General features: G+C 41.3%; 1 protein-coding gene across 3 annotated transcripts; it reads left to right on the plus strand.

Moving 5' to 3' along the window:
• Positions 1-484: 484 nt before the first annotated feature.
• On the plus strand, positions 485-12207 carry ube4b (ubiquitination factor E4B, UFD2 homolog (S. cerevisiae)). 3 transcript variants are annotated; one of them, XM_072450162.1, is made up of 29 exons: positions 485-808; positions 1639-1855; positions 2340-2475; positions 2574-2661; positions 2838-2982; positions 3066-3291; positions 3380-3853; positions 4405-4512; positions 5284-5425; positions 5622-5722; positions 5901-6015; positions 6332-6415; positions 6649-6705; positions 6794-6910; positions 6998-7096; positions 7166-7279; positions 7397-7595; positions 7689-7827; positions 7925-8024; positions 8099-8226; positions 8310-8408; positions 8487-8722; positions 8797-8923; positions 9012-9156; positions 9998-10132; positions 10217-10408; positions 10554-10728; positions 11548-11694; positions 11781-12207. In XM_072450162.1, the coding sequence occupies exons 1-29, from the start codon at positions 785-787 to the stop codon at positions 11840-11842; spliced, it is 4131 nt and encodes a 1376-aa protein (XP_072306263.1). In that variant the 5' UTR covers positions 485-784; the 3' UTR covers positions 11843-12207. The 3 variants fall into 3 exon arrangements, with proteins under 3 accessions (XP_072306263.1, XP_072306260.1, XP_072306262.1); XM_072450159.1 differs by lacking the exons at positions 3380-3853; positions 4405-4512 and having other exon boundaries at positions 486-808; XM_072450161.1 differs by lacking the exons at positions 485-808; positions 1639-1855; positions 2340-2475; ... (2 more) ...; positions 3066-3291; positions 4405-4512 and having other exon boundaries at positions 3358-3853.
• Positions 12208-12483: the final 276 nt, after the last annotated feature.

Here is a 12483-nt window from a genome sequence, read left to right on the forward strand (position 1 = left end):
TGAATTCGTATTCTCTTGATGAAAAATTCACAAAATTCATATTATTCATGAATACAGGTATATATGCATGCATTATCATTTGGCATTTGTATTAACAGCCATCACACCACATACAAAAGGCAATTGTGAAATGTGTGCATTACCGCTAGATGGCAGTAATGCCCTACAAGGTGATTTCAACTTGGTGAAATAAAATGTTTTTATGCATAATTTCATAAAGTTTACATTGTCTTACTTCTTTATATATAAATTATATGAAACATAATAATGATAAATAAATAATGAAACAAGACGCAAACATGTAAGTTGTGTTTGTTGGCATGGCAGTTCCGACAATAAAATGAAACCCTCTCCAGGTCTAAATTAATTCAAATTGTGAAAGATTTTAAATACACCCAAGCGACATAAAACATATCTCAGTGAAGTTTGCATTTTTTTGAAAAAGAAAAAAATCCCGTCAAAGCTCTTGCGTCACGTGACACGTCACAGTGTAGATCCAAAATGGCCGCTGTTGTATTTTGACGTACGCTAAACTAGAGCCGCTTTCTTTTTGTTTCATTCCTTATAGAGCGAACAAAATCCTATTTCGGGGAGCGGTGTGTTGCCATCCTCTATATATTAGCGTGGTGGTTACTGACTTGAAGACAATCACTGCTGACACCGATTTAAAAGGGGAGCTTGACTATGCATTTTTAGTTCTGAAGACGCTAGCTAGCTGGCTCTGGCTGGCATACATTAGGAGGCTGTTGAAAGTGAAACGGGGAGCTAAGCTAACTTGGCTGCAATGGAGGAGTTGAGCGCAGATGAGGTAAGACGACAAAGTAGAATAACGTCATTATAACGCGTTACTCATCAATTCTACCCTCTTCTGTCATTAGACTATGATATGCAGATATTCTAAGTGCTATTATTTTTAGAAACTCCGTGTTTCCTAATTACTACCTGAGCTAGCGTTACCAGTGCTTTTTAGTCAACACAAGCTAGCCTTAAGTTATGAAAAATAAGACAATTAGAGACTTGAATGAACTATTGGACAGCGTTATAAGAGACTCCCTTACGATAGATTTAACAATTATTAATAATTTATTGGACATTTCTGGTCATTTTGACAGATTACAGGTTGTCTTTTGTTAAACCTCCCTGTCACTGTTCATTATTTTCACCGGAGTAAGATGCTTACGCCTGCTAAATTTATCCCAATTAGAGATCGGGTTGAAATGGATCATGTACATGTTGTTTTCCTTCACGATCAATATGTTTGCCATCGTCAGATTGGGCCCGGGACTTGATTGACGTGTTGTTTGGAAAAGGCTAGCTGTCATTTGCTAACGTTGTTTTGCTAACATTCGAAAATTAGCCTGCGAGGCGACTCGGCACTAAAACAAACTGGGCCACCATTGTGCAATCCCCGTTTCCCAGTGAGCCCCAGTGTTTGGCCATAGATCTGGTGCTTCATTTCATACGCACCATCATCAGACAGGCTTCTACACATTTTCACAGATAAATGTATAAGTATTTAGTTTTTAACGTGCAATAACATGCAATGCATGTATCACCTTTCTATTAATATGTTTTCTGTATAGTATGAAGTGATTTTTTTGTTTTTGTAATTAAATTGATTATAACATTTCATTCAAGATTCGTAGAAGGAGACTGGCCCGACTGGCAGGGGCGCCCACGTCACAGCCTAGTACCCCCCTCAGCACACCTTTGACCTCCCCACAGAGAGAGACCCCGCCTGGACCCCTTCCTGGACCCTCAGGTGCAAACCAGCCCATGCCACCAGCTGCCTCTCAGTCTTTGGGGCTTAATGTCCACAGTGGTACCCCTGCCACATCCCCCATGGGCACAACTGGTAAGAATGATGCTTTGGGCCGTAGCATCTATTGTTAGTTAGTTATTGTGGTGTAAAAGGGATTTTAACACTCTGAGGCTCATATAAAAAACCTTGGTCAGAGGTCTCTGAAAGAGACCTTTATACTTGTGACTTTTATATTTGAACTGCAAAACCAGCTGAGACAAATTGCATTGTTTAAGCTGTGAGTTTGATTTTTAGTGTCCTAGTTTGAAGTATGAAAATGCAAACTGATAATTCACTGGCTCTAGAAAAAGCAGCTCATGTGGGTGCAACAGCACCCTTTGTTTCCTTTTGTTGGTGGAATACCAGTGAGGTGTTTTAACAGCATCTGTTGTGGACCATTTACACACATAATTACTTTTGAATGCACCATTGTGTAGGAAGGTGTTAGCTGATATATTTTTTTTATATAAACATTATCGGATTTAACACTTATCAAGATATTGTCTTCAAATTGCATGTTTTTGACATTTGTTTGTAGGAGTGGCTTTTGGGAGTCAGAGTAGTGAGGGTGTGAGTTCCCTCTCCAGTTCTCCCTCCAACAGCCTTGAGACCCAGTCCCAGAGTTTGTCACGGTCGCAGAGCATGGACATAGACACAGCCTCCTGTGAAAAGAGGTAAAATATGACTTGTAGTTTCATTAAAGAAAATGTGTCTTCTCAGTTTGACAAGATTCAGTTCTTTGCACCACAGTTCATAATATTTTTCATTGCAGCATGTCCCAGGTGGACGTGGACTCAGGAATAGAGAACATGGAGGTGGATGACAGTGATCGCAGAGAAAAAAGAAACTTGACTGAAAAGGTAAATGACAATTGTACGTTTATGTGGTCATTTTGTCACTGTAGGGACTTCAGATGGAAATAAGCTACTTAGCTAGATTCTGGAACATCTTTGTTTGTTACAAGCTTAATGGCTATGGCTTTGTCCCTTCAAAAAAGAATAAACTAAACTTCTGACTGCTCTATTTATTGCTTCAGGAAGCAGCTTCAAACTCTGATGTGTCCGAGGAGCAGGCTTTGCAGCTCATGGGTAAGATCCTGCGTGTGTCGTGGAAGGAGCAGGACCGAGATGTCATCTTTCTCCCGTCCCTTGCCTCAGAGTTTCAGCGGAACCCTAAAGATGGTAGGTGTTATCAACAAAGGTGACCATTTAAAAACATCATGCACTTGCATATTTGTTAAGAAATATGTTCTGTTTTGGTGTAGTCTATGCTGACTTCAAAGACCTGATCAGTCAGATCCTGATGGAGGTTTTGACGATGTCTACAAAGTCTCCTGTCCATAACCCTTTTGCGAGCTTAACTGCCACCTCTCAGCCAATAGCAGCAGCCAAATCTCCTGACCACCGGCTGACCCTAGTACAGCCCTCCAGCCAAGGCAGCAGTCCCATTGGCCCCAGTACGGCCTCCTTTGGAGCTAGCTCTTTGTCCAGGCAAGTGTTACCATTTTTATAATTCAATACACAAGACTCTAGGACGCGCTAGAGCTGTTTATCATTAATTGATCAATGTTATTTTCAGTCTTTATGGGTGTGGTAGTCCTCATCCGATGGCTTTGGAAGCAGCCACGTGGACCTCTCCACCCCCTTGTACCTCCTCTTTACCATCCACACCATCCACACCATCCACCCCTCAGTTCATTGTTCCCCCCAGCCCGCCTACTACAGCTGGTCCCAGACATACGTTAAACCCTCCTTCTGCCCCTCTGCCCATCTCCCAGCGTTATCGGCCCTATGCTGTTTCTACTCCCTGGGTGCCACCTTCTCCATCTAGCTCTGGCTACAGAGCATTTAGTTTCTCTGGTCCATCTCCCAGCTCAGTGGGACCTGTTGTCCCCCCAAATACCCCTGTCCCTGTGCCCCCACCCAGCCCACAGTTACTGAACTCCCCCAGGGTCTCTACCAATTCATCCACAGCACCTCTGCCTATGGTGCCTCCTTCACCCCGAACGAGGGCTAGACATGCTGCATTTGCTACCAGGATTCCACCATCTAGGTACCGGTATCTTAACAGAATTACTCAAACATTTAGTACGCCACGGTCTGCAATAATTGAAAAAGTTTATTCACAAAGTTGTTGTTTAACCGTGGAATATGTCCAATTCCTATTAGCATTTTAATTATATTAACATTGCATGGTTTGCTGCTGTATTATTCACTGTTTTGATTAGACTTAGTGATTCAACTAGATTAGAGTTGAAGTTGTTAGACGATTAGACTTAGTCAAGCCTGAGACTCAGGCTAGAATTGTCCCATCTTGTGACTGATTAATAACATTTTATTATGATATTCCAATTAATTGGAGGCTTAAAGATTAAAGGAGGCAAATGGAAATTCAGAATAATATTTGCAGCCTATGGTGGAATTGTGTAGCAGTAATACGTTTTTCTAAAACAATCTACTGTATACAAAATATCTATCTATACAAGCTTTCATTTATAGTTCAGTTTTTCTACATTTATCTTCCATCTTTTCTTCCTTTTCTTTCGTTCCTTCACTGTTTTTGTTTTCCTCCCGCACTTCCTTGTCTGGTTGGCTTTGTGTTAGCCCCTTGTCGGCCCTGTTCTTTGCGCTGTCTGACGTGAATCAGGACAGCAGTGATGAGGAGTCTGAGGAGGAGGAGGAGGATTATTCTCTGGTTCAATTTGGGTTCAGGTACACGCTGCTGCACGGTGTGTGCTTTCTGCTTGTAAAGTGTGTGGTTCCACTAACAGCACACACCAAGGTGAAGAGGGTAAACAATCAACGTAGACTCTATATTTAAACACGACTAAGTCCCTGCACCTTTGGAGATTTAGGAAAGCATTTGAACCTTTGATCAACAACAAGGGCTTCACAATGAAATCAAATTGCAATACAACAGCTATGTTAAACATTACTAGAACAACATTTTGATAAACTTAACAATGATTATACTCAGGATTTATATAGCGCCTTTCAAAACACTCAAGGCATTTAAAATGTTCATTCTTATAGACATGGTAAGTTCAAATTATTATAGACTGAAATATTTGTCTAAATGGTAACATAGATGTGCGGAATCACAAATGAAATCAGTGGTTTCAAATGACTTCAAATTATGTTGCCTCTGTATGAATTATTCAACGGCTCTGTATGTAGGAAACCATGAGTTATTTGAAGGGTTTGTTTAGAGGTGGCATCTTTTTCAATGTTGATGTTAACATGCTACTTCTGAACATTATTTAGTGTGTTAAGGCTGTTTTTTCAGGTATCGATCAAAGAAATCTTGTGTGATTATTTTTGGAAATGGCTGGATTATCTTCACTTGCTGCTTGACTTGCATATCTTGTTATTTAATGCTCCGGATGCTGATTTTGACTAACCTTTTGTACAGTACAGGAACACTCCTTTTCCACCCCACTGCCATTTCACATGTCTAAATGAGCTTATCTTTTATTTTTTTAGTCTTGGTGCATGTGGAGTGAGCTCGTCCTGCAACTCTGCGGGTGACCGCTTCACCATCGAAACCTGTAAAGAGACGGAGATGCTGAACTACCTCATCGAGCGCTTTGACAGTGTTGGTATGGAGGAAAGAAAAGCTCCCAAGGTACCATTTTTTTGTTAGAATGCGTGTAGTGTCCTCCTTTTGCAAGTTTGACTCTTTCCCTGTCAATTGAAATGTATAATGTCTTTCAAAACTAGAACATTGTGTCTACATCGCATTCAGTCAAGGAAAGACCTTCTGTGAAATATGCAGCACCATTTCTGAACACCTCTGAAAGTGTCTTCTGTGTTTCCCTTAGATCTGTTGCCAACCAAATGTCAGCCTTCTCCTCAGCAACATTCGCTCTCAATGTATCTCCCATGTTGCCCTGGTTCTTCAAGGTGCCCTGACCCATCCCCGGTAAGAAACTCATTACAAACGTAGGTAATCGGCATCTTTGCTTTGTCTGTCATTTGTCACTGGTACACTCTGCCCTATTCCTTTGCATTGCACCCCAGTCTCCATGGAAACTCGCTCAGCGCACTCACGGCCTACATGTGATGTTGCTGACTGTTTCGCCTTTCTTTTGCTTATGTAGGAGTCCTCTGCAGCCTTCTCTGCTGGTCCCGTACATGCTGTGTCGCAACCTTCCCTATGGCTTTATACAAGAACTGGTCCGCATTACTCACCAGGAGGAAGAAGTGTTCAGACAGGTGAATGTGGACCCTAGCGTTGTATATCGTCACCTAAACATGGCTCATGATAGTCTTTTATTATACAGTAGAGTCAGTGTTATTATTCACAAGCAAACATTATTTCTTACAGGATACTTTAGAATGATGTTGTCTTTATCCTTTCATTCCAGTTACCATAGCATTACTGTGCTGTACATAAAGAATACAACCTCATCATTGTTTAATAGATTTTGGGTTTAGGGCTTGCAGATTATATTGCAGAAATATATTGCTGTTGTTTCATTTATAGTTCGACTTTATTTGCTTGGATGTAACTTTTGTTTTACGCGTTCAGATCTTCATTCCAATCCTCCATGGCCTGGCGTTGGCAGTGAAAGAATGTTCCTTCGACAGCGACAACTTTAAATACCCACTAATGGTAAGAAGATTCTGTGCGTTGTCCTGACATTACATTCTGCAGCAGGAAGGAAAGTCACCCACCTCAGGATGTTGACTCCGAGGATTGACGCGGCCTGTGAATGTCTCCTGTGAGAAGAATGAGAATAGTTTCTGCTTATGGATGAAGATGATTTGATAAAACATCTGCTTCATTAGGTTCGCTCTGCTCAACTCCTTTCTTGGTAGCTGAAATTATTTGTTTTTAATCGTCAGGCTTTAGCTGAGTTATGTGACATCAAATTTGGAAAGACCCATCCTGTTTGCAATTTGGTGAGTGCAGTTGATCTAATTTAACCTTTTAAAAACCCTTTCCATATTCCAACACATATGTTTATAAATGTTTACGTTTTTCCCCCAGGTGACTTCATTGCCTCTATGGTCACCCAAGACTGTGAGCCCGGGTTGTGGGCGAGAGATCCAGAGACTCTCGTATATTGGAGCATTCTTCAGCCTCTCGGTTTTTGCTGAAGACAATGTAAGTTTACCAATTAATGAAGGATACCTTTTTATATTCAATGAACAGATGCATGGACGTCACCTTCTTGTCCTCGTCTTTATTTAGACTAAAGTTGGGGACAAGTATTTCTCTGGCCCTGCAATCACCATGGAGAACACACGAGTCGTCAGCCAATCTTTACAGCACTACTTGGAATCGGCACGAGTACGTCTACATATTAGTTTAGGCATATTTTTTTGTTTCCAACTGTAAAATAACCTTCACTTTTATCAGGGGGATCTCTTCAAAATACTCCATAACATTTTACTTAATGGAGAAACCCGTGACATGGCCCTCAGCTACATGGCAGCTCTTGTCAACTACAATGTGAAAAAAGCCCAGATGCAGGTGAGACATTTAAAAACAATTAGCCCAGATATTATTTTATTCTTTGAAAATATGTATTCCATTGTACATTTTATTGTTTGTTGTATTGTAACTACATCTTTTCTTATTTTGTCTCAGACCAATGACAATCTTGTCTCGACTGATGGCTTCATGCTGAACTTCTTGTGGGTGCTGCAGCAGCTGAGCATGAAGATCAAGCTGGAGACTGTGGATCCATTTTATATTTTTCACCCACAATGTCGCCTTGCTGTTAGTCCAGAGGAGACGCGCCTCAAAGCTACTATGGAGGAGCTTAAGAGTTGGCTTTCAGAACTACGTAAGCTCGCCAAATTTAGACTAATCATTGCTAGTGTGAGATTAAAAACGCAAATGTTGTACCCAGGTTTTGTTTTTCCTCTGCGTTTAACAGATGTGGACCCCTCAAAGTTCCCAGACCCAAAGTTCCCCACTGAGTGTTTCTTTTTGACTTTACACACTCATCATTTGTCCATCCTGCCAAGCTGTAGGCGCTACATTCGGCGGTTGCGGGCGATTCGCGAGCTCAACAGGTAAAAAACACTGACCAAACATTCACACTCACTTTCATTATATCAGTAACATCTGTGTACAGCATGTCTAATTTGTCATCTGTTTTGTGATTTGCAGGACTGTAGAAGAACTAAAGAACAGTGAAAGTCAATGGAAAGACTCTCCTTTAGCCAGTCGACACAGAGAGATGCTCAAAAGATGCAAAACGCAGCTTAAGGTGGATGTTTGTGGCCAACTAAATATTCTGGATTATATGACGGTGTATTTACATGTGTGCTACTCGCTTCTCAGAAATTAGTGCGCGCCAAAGCCTGTGCTGACGTGGGTCTTTTAGATGAGAACCTGCTCCGGAGATGTCTGCAGTTTTACAGTACTGTCATTCAGCTCATCCTCCGTATGGTTGACCCTGCCTACCCCCAGTGAGTTCTGAAGATGCCTTTTTAGACATGTTTTCTTTCATATTCAAACTGCTAGAGCATTAACTGTGTTTACCTCCACATAGCATGACGCTGCCACTGAACCCTGAGGTGCCCAAAAGCTTTGCTGCTCTGCCAGAGTTCTACATCGAAGACGTGGCTGAATTTCTTCTTTTCGTTGTGCAGTGAGTTTTGTTTCTAGCTCTAAAACATTGCCTCCTTCGACCTCAGCGGACTGATCTGTGTCTTTGTTTCTTCTGCAGGTATTCCCCCCAGGTTTTATATGAGCCCTGTGTACAAGACATAGTGACCTTCCTGGTGGTGTTCATCTGCAGTCAGAACTACATCAGAAACCCCTACCTAATCGCCAAGTTGGTGGAGGTGCTGTTTGTCACTAACCCTGCCGTGCAGCCTCGAACTCAGCGATTCTTTGAAATGATGGAAAACCACCCTTTAGCGATCAAACAGCTGGTCCCGGCCCTCATGAAGTTTTATACAGGTAATTTTACCAGATCACATTTTAACTAGGCCCATTCTGTGTGCAGATTGTTAATTGTTTTATTGGTTGTCCAGATGTCGAGCATACTGGTGCGACCAGCGAGTTTTATGACAAGTTCACCATACGGTACCACATCAGCACTATCTTCAAGAGTCTGTGGCAAAACATGGGTCATCATGGCACCTTTATGGAGGAGTTTAAGTGAGTTGTACTACCCAACACCATATCTGCATGTCTGTGGTTGTCTAAGTTGACATAACATGACTGCATATCCTGTCGTCTCCTTCAGCTCTGGTAAGCAGTTTGTGCGCTACATCAACATGCTCATCAATGACACCACCTTCTTGTTGGATGAGAGCCTCGAATCTTTGAAGAGGATCCATGAAGTGCAAGAGGAGATGAAGAACAAAGAGCAATGGGATCAACTACCAAGAGTTTGTCTACTTTATTTTTTAATGTGCACAATTATGATTGTTTGAGAGTTGTGGTCATACCACTTTGAGAAGCGAAGCAATACCAGGTGACACTGTGGGGCAGCAGTGGCTGTAAGGTATAGTAAAGGTATGTAAGGTAGTTGTGTCCTTGGGCAAGACGCTTAACCAATCTTGCCTCCAGTGCCCATGTGTGCTGGTGTATGAATTAGAGGTCGACCGGTATGGGTTTTTCTATGGGCGATGGCAATTTTTTTCATAGTTTGGTCAGCCGATTTACATTGAAATGTCTTATTCCTATTATATAACTTATTCTTATAATATTAATTAAAAGTATACAACACTGAGAAAGACTGCTTTACAATTACATAAGCGAAACATCTTTTTTACTAGTTAATCTCAGGAGAATATAATAGTCAGTTTCCTCTCTATGAAATTAACACGGAACATAACGCGAAACTGGCACGTGCATGCACTGTGCGAAGGCCGCATGGATCTGAAGGAAGGGTCCTTTCATTAGTCCAGCTACGGTACTTGATGTTTTTTTCCATCAAGTAGTGCCTGATGAAAAACAACCCGATATCGGTGGGCCGATTTATCGATAGAGCTCTAGAATGAATGAGTGTGATGTGAATGAGATGGAAATGCACAATAGGTAATGGGTAACCAAGCCTAGCTCAATACCTGGAGATGGGTCCATTTCTCCTGGTGGGTTGCCCCAGCCACATGAAAGGATGGGTCAAATGCAGAGAAGAATGAATTTCACCCATGGGATTAATAAAGTCTTCCTTTAATGTTAATGTGGTAGTTGTTCAGTGTATTTTGACACATGTGTATTTTGCAGGAGCAGCAGCAGAGCCGTCAGTCCCAGTTGACTCAGGACGAGCGTGTTTCGCGATCTTATCTGGCCCTCGCCACTGAAACGGTTGAAATGTTTCACATTCTCACCAAGCAGGTTCAGAAGCCTTTCCTCAGACCTGTGAGTGCTGTGTTTATTATTCCAAAGCAATAAAACAAAATTTGCTTAAAAATAAACTGAGTCTAATCTTGCATCTTTTTACAGGAGCTTGGACCTCGCTTAGCTGCAATGCTGAACTATAACCTCCAGCAGCTTTGTGGTCCCAAATGTCGAGACCTTAAGGTGGAGAACCCTGAAAAATATGGCTTTGAGCCCAAGAAGCTGCTCGACCAGTTGACTGATATCTACCTGCAACTAGACTGTGCCCGCTTTGCTAAAGCTATTGCAGATGACCAGGTTAGCATTTACTCAGAGGATTTATTGTGGAAAAAATAATTCAAAAATAATCTAGTTCTTTTGATGTCTTAACACTTAACACAAGAGAAGCACGAAAGCGTAAACATCTTATAGACATTTTTCTGACTTGATTTGTTTTTTTCAGAGGTCATACAGCAGAGAGCTGTTTGAAGAGGTAATCTCAAAGATGAGAAAAGCTGGTATAAAGTCCTCCATAGCCATTGAAAAATTCAAGCTGCTGTCAGACAAAGTGGAAGAAATAGTCGCCAAGAACTCCCAGTCTGAAATGGACTACAGCGACGCACCAGACGAGTTCAAAGGTGTGTGCCTCGGCCTTGCCCGTCGTTTTATTGGGAACCTGATTCATGTGGTTTTGATGAGGCTAAATAAATATCTGACATGTTTGCCGTTGGCTTTTGTAAGGACAGTCCAGTTGTAGTACCGTGATGTTTACACAACCTCCATGACCCGGTGGAGACGGCTAGTATAGACAGCTTGTGTGAATTCCAAACATTTGCAGAAGATTTTTGTGGCTCACGGAGATCATATAGTCGGCTTAGAGCTATTCCACGCTCCAACCACAGACTTAATATAATCTAGACAGAGAATGTGTTCTGCATACCTCCTTTGATTTTCATTCACCCACAAACCCACCGCCATGGGCTAAAGTGTGTCGGACAGGAGGTCTATGGCTCAGCTTTCAATGTGGCTGGGAGCACCAGTTTTATTTTTGTGGCGTTCAAGTTCAACTGTAACAGCCTTGTGACATTTCAATCTAGTCTACTCTTAGTTTTGATAGGTCTACCATGTGGCTTTCATAATGCATGCATTGTTTATTATTTCATAGTTGGTCAGTAAAATGACTAAACTAAAACTCTTTTCATACTCTTAAGGGGATTTTATGATTTCATTGTCGAAAATATTAGGGCGGAGCAATTGCTTAAATTTAAATTGTGATTACCATTATAGCTTTAATCAATTACAAAAGTAGTAGTATAATTGTCATAAAATAAAACACAAATCGGTTCTGAATGATTTGGCCATCCCATAGTGCACAAATAATCCATATTTTTTATTACTTGTGCAAATATACTTATCATTTGTGCATCTTATTACCCATGTGTCTTTTGTTATAACAGACCCCCTGATGGACACTCTTATGACTGACCCCGTGATTCTGCCTTCCGGGAACGTTATGGACCGATCTATCATCCTGCGCCACCTGCTCAACTCGCCCACTGATCCATTCAACAGACAGCCTTTGACCGAGAGCATGCTGGAGTCAGGTAACCACAAGCACTGTTCTACCGAAGACATTTGAGCAAATCCAGCCCAGTCACGTGATGTTGATTGAAATGTTGTTGCCTTGTAGTTCCTGAGCTGAAGGAGAGGATCCATGCTTGGATGAGAGGGAAGCAGAGCGGCCGGCAATGACCTCAAGCTGAAACGTGACTAGACTTCTGTAAGGGATCGCTCCAAAAACACTTAAAACATTTTTAAATAAAGACTGAGACCTGATTTGTTTCCCCCCATGCATTTACCCTCTTAGTCACAAACCAGTATCATGGTTAAAATATATTAAAGCTGAAACGTTTGTTTTTTTTTCCTCCATGAGTTTTATGTAAAATTATAGTATAAATATTTACAAATATTGAACAAGGCCTAATGACATTGTTATATGCTGCAAGAAGACTTTTCCTACAACAGGTTTACCGGTCAGGCTAGTTTTATGAGTTTTCCTTTTTGCTTCCCTTTGATTGTAATAATGTGTTTTGGAGCCATTAAAACTTATTATTTGCGCAAGGTTTCTGTTTATGAGAGCATGGTTGCAGCTTAATAGAGTTGCTAACCTTACTTGTGACAAAATCAAGACCGTGTTTCCATTTCAAATGACTAGAGATATTGAATATTTTTAACCCAATGTGAACTAACCTATAACTAGAGACTTCAGGTTGTACTCTTTCTAGCAACTGCAGTATTGATGATTTGACGGTCCCAGACTGGGAAACTTCTGCCCGAGCTAAATTTACCTGTGAATGTAGCATGTACACCAGGAACATACTATAACCGATTCT

The sequence above is a fragment of the Eucyclogobius newberryi genome, unplaced genomic scaffold (assembly GCF_026437365.1).
Source record: "Eucyclogobius newberryi isolate DKJ021-1_F unplaced genomic scaffold, fEucNew1.0.hap1 SCAF_17, whole genome shotgun sequence".
Lineage (NCBI taxonomy): Eukaryota > Metazoa > Chordata > Actinopteri > Gobiiformes > Gobiidae > Eucyclogobius > Eucyclogobius newberryi.

What these genes read in the sequence shown, in the direction of transcription:
- ube4b (XM_072450162.1), top strand. Translation starts at nt 785, where the DNA reads ATGGAGGAGTTGAGCGCAGATGAG. An exon ending in AGGAGTTGAGCGCAGATGAG is followed by an intron (nt 809 to 1,638) that starts GTAAGACGACAA and finishes ATTTCATTCAAG; the next exon opens with ATTCGTAGAAGGAGACTGGC. An exon ending in ATCCCCCATGGGCACAACTG is followed by an intron (nt 1,856 to 2,339) that starts GTAAGAATGATG and finishes ATTTGTTTGTAG; the next exon opens with GAGTGGCTTTTGGGAGTCAG.